Below are 18,000 nucleotides of genomic sequence, written 5' to 3'. Positions count from 1 at the left end.
TACGCTTTGTTGGAATCAAAGCTAATGCAATTATATCAGAATTCTTCATCTGGTACAAAATGCACATCACCTAATTACTTTGTTTTCCCTTGTTGGTGACTTTTGTCCCTTTTACTGAGCAGAATGGAGATCTGTAAGTGTGGTGCATCAGAAAATGGCTTTGATGATACTTTCATTCTGCTTGGACATCATATTATATAGATCAGGACTGTTGCACAAAAAGTGTATTTCTCAGAAGCACATTAGATAAAAGATTCATCCAGGCAAAAATAGCCTAATATACTTCCCTTCAGGCTAATCTTGAGATACCCATGTAAAATATGAGAATTTTCTTCCCTGCTGTTCTCATTTATCACTTAATTAAAACCAAAGAATTTCTCACTAGAACCTGTCAACCACATAATCCTGGTTAGATCAGAGTAATTATCACCAAATTAGGCTATTTTTGAAAGAGAATACACCACTAGACATTTTAATTTCCACATAAAAGTTCCTCTTTTCCATCAACTTTGACAGAAAAATACACATTGATCTCAGTATAGCTTGGAGGAAGACAAAAAATGATTTCTAGCTATGTTCAGTGTTATTTCAGAAAGCTGATTGTTCCCTTAGTAGCAGATCACATGAAAATATATAATTCTTAGAAGTTTGGACTACAAGTGTGTTTCTGGATACTACACTCATACATTATATGGTGTGGTGACAAACCATTTTCCATCCATGCTATTTTTTTTTTCTTTTTAAGCAAGTACACATTAGAACTGTTTTTGTGTCAATGCAATGACTTTAAGCTTCTTGTAAGGTCTTTTCCACATTGGTTTCTACCTCTTTTATGATATGCATGTTCTCTGTATTTAGTGCATCCTCCTCCTCAAAGGCCCACATTTGATGCCACTTACACATGCTTGGATCTCTCCAAGATTTTTCTCTAGTGCGAAAACACAGATTTTTTTTCTCCAAAGAACGGATGATTTGTAGGGCTGTCATATTGTATCATACTTCAGCTTCTTCATTGAAAGAAGAAAGAGGGATCAGAGACAGAATGGCATATCCTTTGAAGACCAAACCAGGCCTTCTCCCAACTATTTTGCCGGGAATGTCAGAGCTGGAATACTGAGTCTTTGCTATGCTTAATGGAACTGTATTCGATTAGATGACAAGACTGTTACATTTAAAAATGTATAGTTAGCTGACAGAGATAATACAGTATGTGGTCTGGCATATGCTGGGTTTTATTTCTTTATTTATAGATAAGATGTTTGGTTTATTTTTTATTTTGCATCTGTTTTCCACTGTAATACACTCTGGACTGCTTTGTTACTACATCAGGTTTTTTATTAGAAGCAGAAGATGGTTGTTTTTAAGGGCTAAGTGAGGAAGAAATTAGTACTTGAAAATACTCAAATTTTTCCTCTGCACAAAACCAAGCAAAATTAAAGCCATTGTTTAAAAAGAAAAATATAATAAATGACTATGAGAAAGTACCTTTCTTCCACCAGTTCTTCCAGAACTGACTTTTTGGAAAAGTTTTTGCAATTTTTTCTTTAGCAAGTTAGTTATGGGTCTATCAACAATATAATTGCTGTAAACTGATAAAAAAATACAGGACAAATAATGTACATTATGCTTCCATCTGTGTTAGATGACAAAGACCAGTGTTAAATCCCTGCATTCTGCCCCTTGAATAGTCTATTGCATTGAAATGGCTATTAAAAGTCTTTGTTACATCTCTTCTGCTGTCTCCCTCTGAACTCTGCTGGTTTTGATGCTATTGATCAGTGTATGATCATTATTTTTTGTATGCATACCTCCCTAGGCTTGTTTGCACGGATTCCTACAAAAGCGAACTATGAAAGCACATCTGCTTTCTCTTAACAAATTTTACTTGCTTGTATAGAGAACTCAAATTTATGTCTTTATTATAACAAAGAAACAAACAGATAAAACAAGATTAAAAAATTAATTTTAGGAGTTTTTACAAACATTTTTATGTTTTGCTCTTCTTGGTAATGATGCTTCATTTTTGAAGAAAATGCTAAATGCTTATTTACACTACATTTCAGAATGTTAGTATTTTGGGAGTTACAGTCATATTCAACCATTGATTTTCTGTAAACTTATTCTTTAAGTGGGGACCCCACGCTGGAGCAGTTTGCTCCTGAAGGTCTGCACCCCGTGAGAGGGACTCCATGCTGGAGCAGGGGAACAATTAAGAGGAGTCCTCCCCCTGAGGATGAAGAAGCGGCAGAAACACCGTGAGATGAACTGACCGTAACCCCCATTCCCTGTCCCCCTGTGCCGCTGACGGGGGGAAGGTTGAAGCCAGGAGTGAAGATGAGCCCGGGAAGATGGGAGGCGTGGGGGGAGGTGTTTTAAGAGTTGATTTTATTTCTCATTCTTCTGCTCTGTTTTGCCTAGTAATAAATCAGATGAATTCCCTAAGTTTGGTCTGTTTTGCTCGTGATGATAATTAGTGAGTGATCTCTCCCTGTCCTTATCTCGACCCACAAGCGTTTCATTATACCTTTTCTCCCCTGTCTAGTGAATGAGGGGAGTGAGAGAGTGGCTCTGGTGGGCACCTGGCCTCCAGCCAGGGTCAGCCCACCACAGTGTTCTTTTGTTTAATGTTACCATTCTGGAACACGAGGAAGCACTGCAGAATGTGTGACTACTATTTACCTTTTTGAGGAGGGATTTCAGTATAAAATGATAAACCCTCACTTGTTATTAAGTCATGTCCTTTACTGTCGAGAGACGTTTTGGCTTATTTGTTTACTAATAGCTTATTTATAAATTTTTTTCCACCAAGACTACTAAGTCAGCTACTCACTGTACTTCACATATACTCTTAAAAGAAAACAAAATGGACAAAAGCTGCCAGCGACCTTGTTTTTATTTAGGAGCACATAAAAAACCATTATGCCACAGCTTTGGTTGACTGGAATGATACACATACTTAAATTTTAACAGCATTTTTTAAAAAATGGTAAACAAGTGTACATTCATTTGTGTGCAAGACCAACACTGTCAATAACACAATTACACTACAGACAAAAGAAATGTTTTAAGTATATAGCCATGAAACCCTTCATATTTTTGGTATTTAACCAGCATTTTTAGAATTTGTCTACTGAAGTCATTTTGTGTGTGGTAAATACTGAAAACAACCCTGTGGCAAGGTGAATGTAATTATAGTTGCACTGGCTCTGAAGGCAAGTAAGAGCCCTACTTGAAAATACTACTCAGAAGCTATGTCTTCTACAACTTTAATGTGAAAGGAATTATCTAACTTGTAGTTTATGAAGTCAGTTATTAATAACCAGCCACTTGAACTTACAAAAGTGGACAATATTTTCATACATTTGGGATAATTATAATAATTCAATAATTTTTGATGCCACAGATAAAATCACAAGAACTGCTGAGACTCGATGATTACTCTACATAACCCTATAACTCAAAGTTCCACTGACTTACTAATGCTTCTCACAGCTCTTATAATTTTTTTTTTTTTGAGAACTGTTGTCAACCACCTAGATTGGAAGGACAGAGGTATGAAAATTCCCAGGCCATGATGAATCCTGAGTATTTTGCAACAGTAAGCACTGATTTCTGGAAGACCATAGCCTCTACTCTGAAGGGATGATAATAAAGCATAGATGGAATATTTACAATTTTTAGGATAAACTTACTAGCAGACCAGCTGTAACCATTTCTCCTTTTATAAAACCTGCTTTTTAATATCACCTTTTTGTAGAAACATATGGCAAAGCAAATGAAACTGTCTTTTTAGTAAACAAAGGAAGTTGTTGATAAAAACATACAGTTTTATCTGCTGGATGATAGACAGGTACCCGTATACAAGCATGTATACTAAACAACAAAAGAGAAGGTGTATTTGAATGTTACAGGTCTGATGTAAACACAGAATAAAAATTAGGAGAGTCAAAAGTGAAAATGCATTAACTCATTCCATCATGCCTAATTATTGCAGCATATATGATAAAAATAATTCAAATGCAGAAAACATCTGCTTATCTTCAAAAATAGGCAAGAGATATCTCTTTGGAAGTGTAGTTAAATTAAAAAAAAGCTTCTAGCCAAGATGTGTTTACATTTCATTCAGCCCACAAAAGAAATTGACAGGGAGATTATAAACTCCTGAAAATAGAGTTTATAATGACAACAGACAATGCCTTCATTACAGTGACATCGATGGAGCCACTGTAACACATACCACTGCATTGGTATTTTCTTTTTGTACAAGTTTACAGTAAACATTTGAAGACACTGAAAAGGTTCATATGCAACTTTGCCATTAAAGGTGTGCAGTTCATCAAACTGATAAATAAATATATTTCCTGAAATGTTTTAGAAAATGAGAAAAGACATTTGACCTAAATACATAGCGTGCACACTAGTTAACCATGTATGAGCTAAAGATTCTTAAGTGCACTATGAACTGCAGATGTGACTGGCTTTTGAAACAGTAATTTATTTGAATACACGCTGAAGAATTGTTTAAAAATTGCTTCCAGTTTTGTCTGATCAACTTCATTTCTTCTCAGAACGAGTTTCACCACTAAGTTCTACATCTAGTGAAGCCTCTTCATGAGATAGCTTAACATTAGATACACAGACAGAAGATCCAGGGGTAGCTGTACAGATAAAGAAAAAAAGTATTAGGTTTTATACTTAAGAATATCCATGCTAAAAAGCATCAAGAGCAAGAAAAATGCAAGTTACCTAGCACAGAAACACACACAAAGCTACACTGTATCTAATGAGATCAGAAATGCAATGGGATTTTGTTCTAGAGGCCCTCTACACAGCAGAACCATCCAAAAGCAGACAGGGTAGCTGGCCAACAGTTCAGACTAAACATACTAATGACTGAATGCATCATGTTACTGGTAGCTTTAGTCAGAACCTGGTCATAGAGCTCTATGGTAAATGTTTAGAAAAAACAAAACAAAACCCGATGAATTTTCAGGCCATAGAAATTCTTTCAAACACTTTGGAGGATAAGAGAAAGTAATTATTAGCACAGTTTTACTGCTAAAACTATTTGTGCCATGTTATTGAGCTCTTGCTGACCCGTAAAATGATCCTACTTACACAAAGAGGGAATGTTAAGAAATAGCTGCCCTAAGAAATTCTGTAATGTATGGGAAGAATCCTACTGCTGGAAATCATGTAATGAAGTTAGCCATTCTGCCTCTGACAGAAGTTACTTACGTAAGGTTGGTTTCTCTATTGCTGTCCTTTCAGGCAAAGTTTCAAGTGGTGTTGGTTGAATTTTTGCAGGGGTATATGTATTTAAAGAAATTTTTCTTCCTGACAGTGGAATCATGTAAGTTGGAGAAGCTGAAATGGGGGTGGGGGGAAGAAAAGATATACATAGTTAATAATAAAAGTACTGTCACCTGAGCAAAACATCAAACATAGCAACCACAGGACTGTGTATCTGTCCAGCAATATAGATGCCACAGTAACACAACCTGCAGCTCAGCTACCAATTTTGACTCTAGTGTCAAAACTTCAAAGCATGAAAGACAAATCTAGAAATCTTTTTACTTCAGAAAGTGACATCATAACTTCATGCTGCTAAGGCAGCTAAGCCAAATTTCAGTAACAGCTGCCTTGCCAGAACCCTGGCAAAAGCATTAGTGCTACTTTCTCATCAGCAATGAGGATTGCGCTGGAATCTATTTAGTCCAAAATGCCTACGAAAAGTGCATGCAATAGATTATTCTCTAGACTGCTTCCGAATGTTACAGGAAAGCAAAAGGAGAACAAAGCACCTACAGCCTCAATTCTGTCAGGTGTAATTTCCAAGCACTCCTTTGCAGAAAGGTGACAACCAGACCACCACAGAAGTATGACAGGTTTTTTTTTTAGAATACTTTTTCGTCTTGTGTACTCTATATTTTGAACTGATTTTGAGGACACATGAACTTCCTAACCAGTGTAACAAAACATTTTAAATAGCTGAGAACTTTAAAATACCTGTAAGCCTCCATGAGTTGTTCTTCAGTAATATGAGTTTTCTGAAACTGCTTATCTTCTTTCTCAGATATAGGAGGCCTATCCTATCAAATTAGCTGCTGATTAAAATCTAAACTGTATAAAACTAAAATAATAGAAAAAAGAAAAAAAAAACAGAAAAAAAGGAAAAATCCTAACATGTATATAACCTTTGTATCAGTACTAGCAAGTACAAATTTTCTGATCAAAGCATGAGTCTTTACACATTTCCTCAAGAAGAATGATTTTCAATCACCTGACACATGAATTATAAGCATCCTAATACATGGTAAATCTGACCTAACTGAAACTGTTTCCAAAGACAAAGCAGTAGAATCACAATAGGAAGTCATCTTCCCAGAGACACGCACATAGATAGAACTCGGTTTGCATTTCATTTCAAGATCACCTGAACATTAAACATGCAGCACAAACTACTAAAAGAACTAAGTAACTGCAAGGCACTCCACGTGAAACTCCAAGTAATATTGAAAGAAGCAGAAAATAACACAGTTTTAAGATGTAAAAGGCTTGTAAAAGGCAACACTAGTCTGCTTAAAAAACAAACAAAAAATTCATTGTAAATTCAGCTAACAGTGTGGACAGCACAGAGAAGTTTTCAATATGAGGAAACAAACCAATTACAATTTCATTAAATCCTTAATTTACTATCCCAGTCAACAGAGACATTACTTCAATGAATTATGACAGTGTCCATACCACTAAAAAGATACTGCAAAAATTATGGTTTATGTATATGTTTCATTTTTTTAAAGCAATAGTCTTAGTTTACTTGTTAGCTGTAAAATACTGGGAAGATTAACTAGACAATATTTAACAATTTAAAATTAACATAATTACAAATTAAAATCAGTACATGTTTCCTGTAGATTTTCCCTTGATGGAGCAGCAACAGAGGCAAGAAATTCATCCACCTGCTTCAAAGACAAGGAGTTGTGTAGAGTTTCCAAAGGGCAAATAGAAGGCACCATGGAATATAGTTCAAAACCTGAAAGAAAAATAATAAAAAAAAAGAGATTTCCAAACATAAGACAGGATTTAAGCTATTGCATGGGCAAATATTAATGCACAATAAAAAGTACTTATTTTAAAGCAGCTCATGCAGACCTCGTATTCTTGAAATCATGGACACTAAATACTATAGGAGTTGGAACAAGATGTGCCAATTTCCAGGGTGTACAAAACTAAATGTTCCATGTAACATACTATAGGATACAAATCCCATGTACACATAAAATGTTCTTCAAACATTACAACTGTGCTCTACTCCTGAATCAGTTCATGAAAGATAACTTTCCTCTAAGACAAACTTAGTAAATCACTAAAAAAAAATATGTCAGGAAATGGTAGTATTTCTCCTACTCATTCTCATACCTGGCACAACACTAAATAAATAACTCAGTTATGCAAGTAAAATAGGATAACTATGTTGTCAACTGTTAGCAGACAAGAGCTAAAAATGCTGTAACTTCCAAGAAATAAATTTGCAGGATTCACATGCTATCATCTTCAGTATTCTGTGAAAACAAACTGTTACCTTAAATATCAAAGGAAAAACACTGTTAGCACTTTTGTATGTTGAGGTTACACGTTTTAACTTCGTAAGACAGATTTACACCTACCTTTATGCATTTATAAAAATTTTCATATATTAGAACAGGTAAGTATAGCAACCCAAAATCTAAAAAAATTATTAGACTTTGCTTGTCTACATTAGTATTGATCATACACCAACCATGCATATCCACATTACTAACATACTAAAAAGCATTTAAACATCTTGGCAAAAAAAAATTCAGTTCTCTAAAGTGATGCAAGTTTGATAACCCAATGAACAGCTCTTCATCCAATTGCATTTCAGAAGAGGAAAGTATGTCCATTAGTGTTTTCAACATACAGGTGTAACATTAAAACTTGGCAACTCAATATTGTAAATTTACAGTTGCTACATTTAAGATATTTAAATGAAGAAACAATAGTGAATGAAATAATGTTTAGAATTTCAGTTCAAGGTACATTTATTAGAGATAGCATTATGACTGTGAACTGTTACCTCTCCTAAAATAATAAGCATCAATATTCTTGTGATATCCAGTGTTCCCCATTCACTCCCCATTTAGTACTTTGCATAGAGAAGTAACTCAACAAAATTTCAACCCCCAAATGTCTGTATTTATATTTGGATCCACCTTGCCCATACTCAAATCTGAGGGACAGTTGCTTCAAATATACAATCAACTGAAGTGTACTTATGTCAGCATCACTTATATTACAAATAAAATGTTGCACTTCATGGAAACTTGGTTTTCATGTACAAAAGAAACATCACCACATACTTAATTTGTATTTTCCTATAAAGGCAGTAGCTGAGCTTCAGTCTAAGTACTGTTTGGCATACATATTAATATCCTAAATAACTATGCATGCATGCAAAGTGCTAACCCTTTCTTTGCTTTACAGTAAAATATAAGATTTATCTCTTTACCCTGACAGAAAAGTAACTATCACTTGAAAAAGAATTTATTTTTAATTTTGCAAAGAACGTAGTGGGACAATGTCAGGTTTTTAATAACTATTACTGTTGTACTCCAGTGTCACAGAAAACCAGAAAGGAATCTCAAAATACACCCATGCCCTTTACAAAAAGAAAAAAGTTTTCTTCTTTCAGGAATTTCCCCTTCATAGGTTTTTGTTCAGTCTTGACAATTCTGCTATTAGATAGCCATATCCCAGCATGTTGTTATAGTATCTTTGCATCTAAGGGATATGACTTAAAAGATACCCTGGAAATCTATCTGCAGTGTTTTATTTGATTTTTTTTTCTGATAAATATTTTATGATGTTATGAGAAACAAATTTGAATTTTAATGATGAAGCCTGACAGTATCCCTTTAAAAAAAGCCATTTTCTGTAAACTAAAGGGCTTTGAGTTTTGGCTATATTTATTCTTAAAGCACTGTCCCCATCAAAAGGCAAGACAATGAAAGGGTTAACGCAGCATCTCAAAAAGCCACCCTGCTGTCTTATACTTAAAAGCTGTAGAGACATACCACTGGAGCCTAGAAATTCCACAGAGGAAATTGACCAGCACCTAAAGAGGTGTGGGTGTTCTGCACAGAGGCCCAGAAAATAAGGTAAAGCACTGGCAGGAGATACTTGTTTCACCATGTTCCTTGAACTAAAGATGGGGGAGGGGGGATAGTCTGAAATGAGTTAAGAGGGTGTGGTAACAACATAAAAATAAGAAAAAACAGAGTGAAAGGGACAAGGAGAATCAAAATGATAGTCCAGGGGACAGACAAAACAACATCAATATGTTCTTATGTTAGTAGAGAACCCTTGGAAACCTGCAATATACTTAGGTTTCATAGGAGCTCATACAGCATTAATCTGGTGAAAGATGTGTGGTAAACTGCTGTATTAAATGAATCAGAACAATCAATGCATTCATTAAAAGCAATTGAGATCCTTTTTTAAAGAATGCAGTAACAAAAAGATAGTGCTAAATGGAACAGAAAGTAATCGTATTATTAGACTGATACTCAAATGCAGTTCTTACTTTCTGATCTTGTATGTTTGGGAAATATTATTTGGTTTGAGTCTGAAGATAAAAAATGGACTCCAAACTCTCCTATTTGAACTAGAACACTAGAACTGGCCTTTTAGATCAAACACAGCCTTAATGGTATTAATTCAGCCTTACTATAGCAGTTTCCCTTCAAGAAGCACTGCAATGCAGAAAGTCACTGTGGATTCCAAATGAACAAAATAAAGGACTACTTTGCTTATCAGCAAAGCCAAGCAAAACCTCAGTCTTTTTTTTAACCTTGTTTCTCAGCAAATACATTTTGAATCTAACATGAAAATGCTGATGATTTCCACTGCAGTTTCAGTAATATTACCGTCACTGTACTCAGCCAGCAGTGACGCACATTTTAAAACCGCAGTTAAGAAATCTGGAAAAGCCACATTAAGATCCAGTGGATGCTGAAGATTAAGTCTGGTTTTCATGAACAGGATACATTTTGGACCTATTTAATCATGTAGAAAGGTAGGCATGAAATATTTTGCTGAGGGGGAGAAAGACATACCTCTGTCCTGTGTGTTAAACCAGACTTTTTTTGAAGTGTGATAGACTGAAGACAAGTTAACTCACTCTTGAAGCTCAAGAGGTCAATGTAAGCAACAGGCAGCTCTCCTGCTGTGATTTTTAGTGCAATATTTAAGTAATTTGCACATCTGATGAACAGAGAAGTACGATAAGGTAAAATAAATTTTGTCTACTGATAAATACAGCAATTTAGCAGGAATGGAACATGCAGAATGCTTCTGCTTTAGTTTTTTAATTTAGCATAACTTCAAGAAGATAGTCAAACTCCAGTTGTCAATTCAGTGATTTATTTTAGAATCAGGAGGCTCACGGAAACAGCTCAGCAGGAGAAAGACAAAGAAGAAGCAGCAGCTATCAAGAAGTGTATGCCCAATAAAGATCAGATTTAATTCTGTTTTCATCCTGTACCATACAGTCTGATCATACAAGAAATTGGGGAAAATAATTTGTTACAGAGATCATGATTCGCAGTAGCACTTCAATTTTTTCAATAATTTTTCTAAGGAATTAATTTTGATGTTGTATTTATACTAATGAATGGTAAAGAAAAGATTTAGGATATCTAATGATTACAAATATATTTGGAGTTGTGCTTGGAAGTTAGGAATGACAGACGGCTGAATGATACTGTACACCCTGAATTTGAAATAAAAATAAAAGGGATGAAGCAAGGAACCTTTTGTTTTCGTTTTTGTTTTTAAAATAAAAGCAAAACGTACCATTGGTTGGGTGTCGAGCAAATGAGATAGAAAACCTTTTAACAGCAGAACCGCGTGTGGTGTCTGAGAAAGAGAAAAACAGGTACCTGAAATTTGTAACAGCTACCAAAAGAGGGACATTTTAAAAAAGGAAAGGAAGAAGAAAGAAAAAAAGAAAGGATAAGAAGGTATTAGAACTGAGTGGCATGCACAAGGGACCAAGGAAAAGGGCTAAAATCTAAACAGAGGTTAAAAAGAAGAAAGTGGATTGTTGATAACTACAAGATGTGTAATGAAGTGTATAAAAACAAGCAGAATGAGCTGGTGATTCTGGCATACAAGGTTATATCATGTTAGAGTCGAACACTGAGTAGTGAATTGGGGGGAAATCAGCATGACTACTGTTTCATCTCAGAGTTATAAAGGTGTGCTTTGGTATCTTTACATTCTGAAATCTAGTGAGACAGTTTCTTGTCTAGCCCAGGTTATCCAAATCTGAAAATCTCCTGCTCCTTTGTAATCCAAACCCCACTAAAAAAGGTCAGGAATCCTAAAATTTTCACCATCAGTATTTAAGTTATTAGTTTATAATTTCTTTCATTCCTTGTATATGCTCCAAGCAATTTACTTCATTTCAAGATCAATATGTAATGATAAAACCTGAAGTTTACAATAAGAAAAGAATTTCAAACACAAGATTTTGGTTTACTTAAAAAATGCACTTGCTGAAATCTCCTGGCATGTATTACAAGTCTGTGAGCTAGTGTTCAATTCAAGACAGAACCAAGAATTAACTATGCTATTAAGTTAAACATAAGCAAGCTACGGGTAATAAAGAAGCAATAGAAACTCATACAATTAATACTAAGGCAAAGGATTCTAGGATTCCATTAAAATCAGTAACCTAGGATTTATCTTCAGAAGTTTAATGTGGCACATGGGTTTGTGCGTGCATGTGCGAGAGTGTGCACATACCATCTATGAAGCCAGAAGAAGTCAGCTTTTTACGATGAGTACGAGCATAATCCTGTAGGTTAGGTGCACTTGAAGAACCCCCGAGCACTGAGGTGCTAAACAGGCCCGCACAGTGAGACCCTGATGGGAGTTAGAGAAAATACATACAACAACCAGGTGTTCGTCCATTCACATTGGGGATGCATGCAGCATGCAAGCACATGGCTCTTACCACACAAAAGGCAGCTTTTGGCAGTGCCTTGGACAGGTTCACAATATGCTTGTAATGTCAGAGTGGTACTTGTAGGCTGAAACTATCATAATTTATTGTGCTTCTACTCATGACACAGCACCCTCTGCTATTTGTGCAAAGAGAGGACTGGCTTTAACAAAGTGAGTTCTTGTCCTGTTTTCACTTTTGGTAAAAAAAAGTTACCAGTTAGCATCAATGTAAACATAATCAAAACAAGAAAGCAAAACCAAGATGATGATGATGATGATGAGAAAGTTGTGTGGTTTAAAACCTGCAGTTCTGAAACAAATATAAACTGGAAAAATACTGCTCATTGCTTTCATCCAAATCAACCTTTGAGATGACAGGCTGCAACGATGTAGTCATGTGTTTCCACAGACTTAATATGGAAATATTTCCCTTCTAACCCCAACAGAATGTTAACCAAATTGGAAATACTCTAATTTGTATTTCAGCTACCATCATTGACAAAGTTACAAACTGAAAATACCTAAAAAGTTCCATCAAGTTTAGCCTGACTTCCTTTCCTAAGACTTTTGTACATCTCCATGCAAGTGAGAGTACTTTTTTTACAAATCATACATTCCTGCCACTAGGATGGGAGTTTTAACAAATCACTGAAAGCCACAGACAGAAGTATAAAAACAACTTTTATAATCATTGACCATAAATGAAATTTACATATAACAATGAACAAAATGGGAAAAAAAGTTGCAATTTTTTTCCTTTAGTTTTTTACTACTAGTTGAAAGGAGAAGTGGTTTTTCACTCAGAACTGATCTTTTATATTTTAGATAAGCAGCAGATTTTTTTTAAAAACCAACTATCTATCCAGTGGTATTTCCTTTCATTGCTTTTAGTGACCCAGTGAGGGGAAACATTACCAGCACATGTGACCAATCACAGCCAAAATAAATTGGTGCCTGGTCTGTGGCAAAAGCCTTTCACACCAAATATATAATACCTTAATCTATGCACAGAAATACATCTACTTCCACAAGCCATATTGCGTCACACATTGGCAAAAGAAAAGTTGTTTAACTTTAGCAAGCACACAAGAAAAAACATGAGTTCAATAAACAAAAGCACCTGATGTATGCATTTTACTAAGGGAAAAATATAATAGGGAGAAAAGTATCACAAAAAGATTAGACATACAAAAATACAGATGTTTACAAAGAAAGGAAAAGCTACTTCTAAGTTTATGCATATAGGTTACGCATTTTCTACACTTTGTTTTTCCCATGAAGACACATTTACAGAAAAAAAATGCAATATTGATTTACAGTAGTGCAAGTTTTCATATTTTTACATATCAGTCATGTATTCTGTTGCTTCTTTGAAACAGGCAAAGCACCACTTGAATTAAAAGAATCTGAAACAACTCATTGAATTATAGCATTCTAATGCTGAAAGGAAGAAATTTATTTTAGGAGAGGGAATGTGTGCAAAACCCCTGATACTATCAAGAAACTTGAAGTTTGTTTCCCATCCCCCTCCCCTTGGTAAAACACCTTCAGTTGCATCAATTGCCCGCAGTAGGAAACGTTGATTTTGAAGAAAAGTATTTTAACAGTTTCCAATGCAGACCACTTAAATCCAAAAGATTCATGAAAAACCCAAAAACTCAGTCATGAAGTACATTATCTTAAAAGTCTTATTTATGTTAAATATAATCCTGTGTACCTGTTGCAAGCAGTACAGAGTCAGTAGTGGGAACAGTCTCAAATAATTTGTTCTTTTCGGTTATAATTTATTTAAAAACTTTCGCTGCAGAAAAATTGTCCAGTTTATAGGCAGACAGCATATATTATTGGTAACAAGTACTATTGGGTCCTGTTAACATAAAAACTATTCAAAGAATGTACAACTGTGCAGAACAAGGGGCAGATGAAAAGCTGCTAACATAAAATAAAATTTTAATTGTAGGCACATACCTAGACCACTCTGCTTTTGTTCCAGAATAGTTCTTGGTGTCCGTAAGTTACTATTGCTTTCTGATAGGACCTGGATATAAAAAAACAGAAAAATAAGGGAAAGTAGAACAGCAGCATGAAATGTCCATTTAACTTGATACAGCAGCCTGTTTCAGACAGACAAGTGTTAATAAGCTGTATGATAAGTGTTAGTAAAAATATGTAAAGGAAACATGAAAGATCATGCAATATCCCCTTCTGAAGGGAGTCCATTTCACATATGAGTTCCTTGCAATGAAGTGGGGCAAAGCAAGCATTCAGAATGAGAAAGGGCACAGACCAAGACAGATACGAGAACAGACATTTGAGACATTTTATTTCATTTTACCAAATGCACTCTCCTAAACTGCGCCTGTATTGAAAAAAGGAGGGGAGGGAAGGAAAGACAGACAAGCTATTGAGGACACCATACAATCACTGATCCATGCACGGGCTCAATCAGTGTAATCTTCAGATGCTCACAGCCTTTACTGATATAAACTTTTCCTATGTAAATAGTTTTAGAATTTTCCACAATAAAAAGAAATTATGAAAATTTTCAAAGAAAAAGGACATGGTTAACAGAACACCATCCATTGTCTTACATGTAAACAATATTGTGACATACTAAACAATCTTTAGATCTTCACTAGTACTTCAAAAAATTTACTGTGGTTTTTTTTCCCCTGCCTTTCCCCCCAGTATTTAGAAACGATCTTCAAAATATTGTACAAATCAATGGATGATGTACTGTGTTGGGAGTTTCAGATACATCTGGATACAAAAGGCGAGAATTATTAGTGCTAGAGTTTGTTCCCTGCAACAGTTAATACCAGGCCACTGAAAATATGATATATGCAAAACAAGTTTTGAGTAGCAATATGGAGTACCAAATAAATTATTTTTAATGGTATTGGTTGCAATTATTAAAAAAAAGTTTTTCAATTTACCTACCACCAAATTAAGCAATGCTGGTTTTAAAGTCTTAAAGGACAACTAAACCAAAGCAGAAATCTGTTTCATTAGGCAGTAGACTAAGTCTTTTTACTGTGGTAACTTTTGCAATTCCTATAAAGAAACCACATTTTTAGGAAAACATGTAACATTCAGTGGAAAAACATGCACTTGCTCTTTTTCCCCCAAACATTCTCGGGAAGTAATTTTAAGAAGTGGAAGAATTTGCTTTAAACATAAGCCATAATAAGGGATTAGATGTCCTTAAAGACAGTTGGTTGTTGCTTGGAATGCATAATAATGTTTAATGAAGTAAAGTTTAAAAACCTGTTGCCATGAGCCAAAAATACTGGATGTGAAAGCCAATGATTTAGGGGAGACAGGGGAAGAAGTGATTTGTTCCCCTGATCTGCGCCTTCGACGCCCAGTACCCACACCACTGGTGTAATGCAGCCAGGTACCAATACACTCTGGGCTAGACACACTCAGGGGGCTCTCTTCCTGGAAGTGAGAAAGGGGGCAAAAAACAGCAAAGCATGCAAAGTTAGATTCAACAGAGCCAAATGAACAGAAAAGAAAAAAACCCAATCTACTTGCACCCTTCTATATAACTGCTTTTAAAACTATTAAACAGCCAATAGGGAAGAGTAATATTACAATATTAAGACGTTATATCTTTTAATCTAATTTTATCTTTTAACACAACACTTTAATCAAATTTCTGGTAGACTAATTATTAGATATAAGAGAAAAGTAATTGTTATCAATAATTGACTCATAATTTTAAGAATTTCCCACATGTTGCAAACAGAACATCTGTTATCCTTGACATACTGTTTAATAGTTTTCACCTTTTAGGTACATTAAACTTTCCTATTTCTTACTTAATAGTTTTCATTTCTAGTCTTTCACCTTATCTAAAAGATTCTCATGTTTACAATTGCCTTTGAGACTTTACAGCTGACTCACTGGTAGTAGCACCAACCTGACTGGTCGTAGTTTTCCAGCCTTAAGAAAGCCCTAAAAATTATCTGATGCTGGACACCTATTAAGACTTCAAGGGAGGACAGTGTCAGGCTAAGAGTCTCCCATGCCCTACATCATTAGGTATAATTAGCAATCAACATTTTTAACAATACAGAATTTGATCTCCAATGCTGATGAGCTGTACTTCCTTGTATGCTCTTTGTTTTATTTTCATGACTCAATCACAGTTGCAATCCTTCTGTAAATATTGCTGACTATACCCCATATTAAAACTTCAATATAATCTCACAGCTGACTGTCCTTTCAAATTAACGGACATAGGTGAAAAGAGAATTGCCTATGGGGGAGGAAAAAAAAAAAAGGTTCAAGGCAGTTGCAGTTTAAGTTGCAATGACTTTTTCAAACACTTCAAAATACAATTTGGTTTAAATATTCCAAATACTGGTTTTGCAGATTTCAGTAGGCCAGATGAAACTTCCAATTTTACTTTTTCAAAAGAAGTTTCATAGTATATGTTTTCTTTAAATCGGCTATTTTCTTTCAGCAAATAAACACGCACTGAATGCTGAAACACATTCCATCTGAACATAAATTATCTGCACAATCAAAATTTAGCAATTTATGTTCCTGATACCTTTTGAAAGTAACTTCTACATAATTCATGAAAATGAGAATGGTTAGAAGTTTGAAGTAATACACTATTAAGTTGTGTGTAATGTGAACTCGTAACTAGGAGGGGAGTTTGCATGATCATAGTGAAAATAGCTTTTAAAAATCCAAAATATTGATGTTGTGAGCATTTGTTTATGATAAAACTTGGAAATAGAAAATGTAAGACATTCACATTTATTATCTCTTTTAATTTATGGAAGTCATGTGAAGTTATACAGATATCCTTGTAGAAGGAACCATGCATCTTTTTGTCTCCACACTACCAATAACCCAGTTACTTGCAAATCTGTAATACTTTCACTGCATACAGACAGCCCATTCCCAACATACACATGAAAGGAAAAGCTTTTTGTGTGAATCTTTGTTTCTGATGGTTTAAGCAACTGAAAATGAGGCAATAAGAAGCTGTTAGTCTGCTTCTAGCATTAATATCACAGAAGTGCCACTAAGCACCATCTGAAGCTTTGCCACTCAACTGTACAAATGTTAACAGTGATACTGCTGTGCATTCCCCCACCTCTGTGACATTAAAGCCGTATGTGTGAAGCACACCTAGATGTCATGGCCTTCAAGACAGACGACTAGACTGTTCAAGATGTTATCTAAAGAATTAATGAAACACAAACCCCACCCACTTAAAAAAAGCTTCCAGTTTATTCTCTTACCTTCAGATGCTTGACAAGTGGAGTCAGTTTCACCCCACATGAAAGCAAATACCACAGAAGACATGTCTCTTACCTCCTGTACCTCCCCTACCGCCCCCAATCCCTCTGTTCCCTCTCAGCGTGATCACCCTGAAGATTTGCTAATTTCCCAATAGCAGCTGTCTTGTAAGGACGAATACAAAAGCAACGTATGTTAGTTTGAAGATGTAGGTTTAAACTGAAAAAGTCTTAATTTTCAAATGCTGGCTTTTCTAAAATGGCTTACCAAGAAAAAAGGAAATAAGTCTTATTGCAAAATAATAATTAATTTTAAAAAAGCAGAATATTCCTTCAGACAATTTACTGCCGTGGAGGATTTGCCATAGAATAAGAGCAACCCTTTTGTGAGACATAACATCATACTGGTTCTGTGTAATCAAAAGCAGAATTACATTTGTTTTTGTTTTGTTAAAAGTTAGCAAAAGTTAGTTTCTGTGAAAGACATGATTTGGAACAGAAACACTTACTTCAACAGAACCAATCTTCCTGGATCTTGGAAGGGGTGACTTTCTGTGTATGTGAATTGGATCTGATACCATTGGCTTGAACATCACTACTGACCGATCAGTTTCATCTCTTTTAGGAACATGTGCCTCCTCATCACTATCGTTTCTGTGAGAGGTTTTCTTCGGACCTTCATTCTACAAACAAAACATAATTCATT

General features: G+C 35.1%; 1 protein-coding gene across 14 annotated transcripts in view; it reads right to left on the bottom strand.

The window, feature by feature from the left end:
* Nucleotides 1–2,877: 2,877 nt before the first annotated feature.
* PPIP5K2 (diphosphoinositol pentakisphosphate kinase 2) overlaps nt 2,878–18,000 on the bottom strand; it is a 56,912-nt gene continuing 41,789 nt past the window's right edge. For 5 of the 14 annotated variants that reach the window (XM_054810700.1, XM_054810703.1, XM_054810698.1 and 2 more), the window contains exons 24-31: nt 17,804–17,977; nt 15,301–15,474; nt 14,002–14,071; nt 11,833–11,952; nt 10,879–10,941; nt 6,905–7,036; nt 5,239–5,367; nt 2,878–4,658 (exon numbers count right to left, since the gene is read on the bottom strand). In XM_054810700.1, coding sequence (XP_054666675.1) covers nt 4,555–4,658; nt 5,239–5,367; nt 6,905–7,036; nt 10,879–10,941; nt 11,833–11,952; nt 14,002–14,071; nt 15,301–15,474; nt 17,804–17,977 — 966 coding nt within the window. In that variant the 3' untranslated portion in view covers nt 2,878–4,554. Of the gene's footprint in view, nt 4,659–5,235; nt 5,368–6,009; nt 6,134–6,904; nt 7,037–10,878; nt 10,942–11,832; nt 11,953–14,001; nt 14,072–15,300; nt 15,475–17,803; nt 17,978–18,000 lie in introns of those variants that run through there. The other 9 variants (XR_008574727.1, XR_008574728.1, XM_054810704.1 and 6 more) reach the window with 9 other exon arrangements.

The sequence above is a fragment of the Grus americana genome, chromosome Z (genome assembly GCF_028858705.1).
Source record: "Grus americana isolate bGruAme1 chromosome Z, bGruAme1.mat, whole genome shotgun sequence".
Lineage (NCBI taxonomy): Eukaryota > Metazoa > Chordata > Aves > Gruiformes > Gruidae > Grus > Grus americana.
The sequence above is the reverse complement of the archived record's forward strand: the minus strand, read 5'-3'. Positions and strand labels throughout refer to the sequence as shown.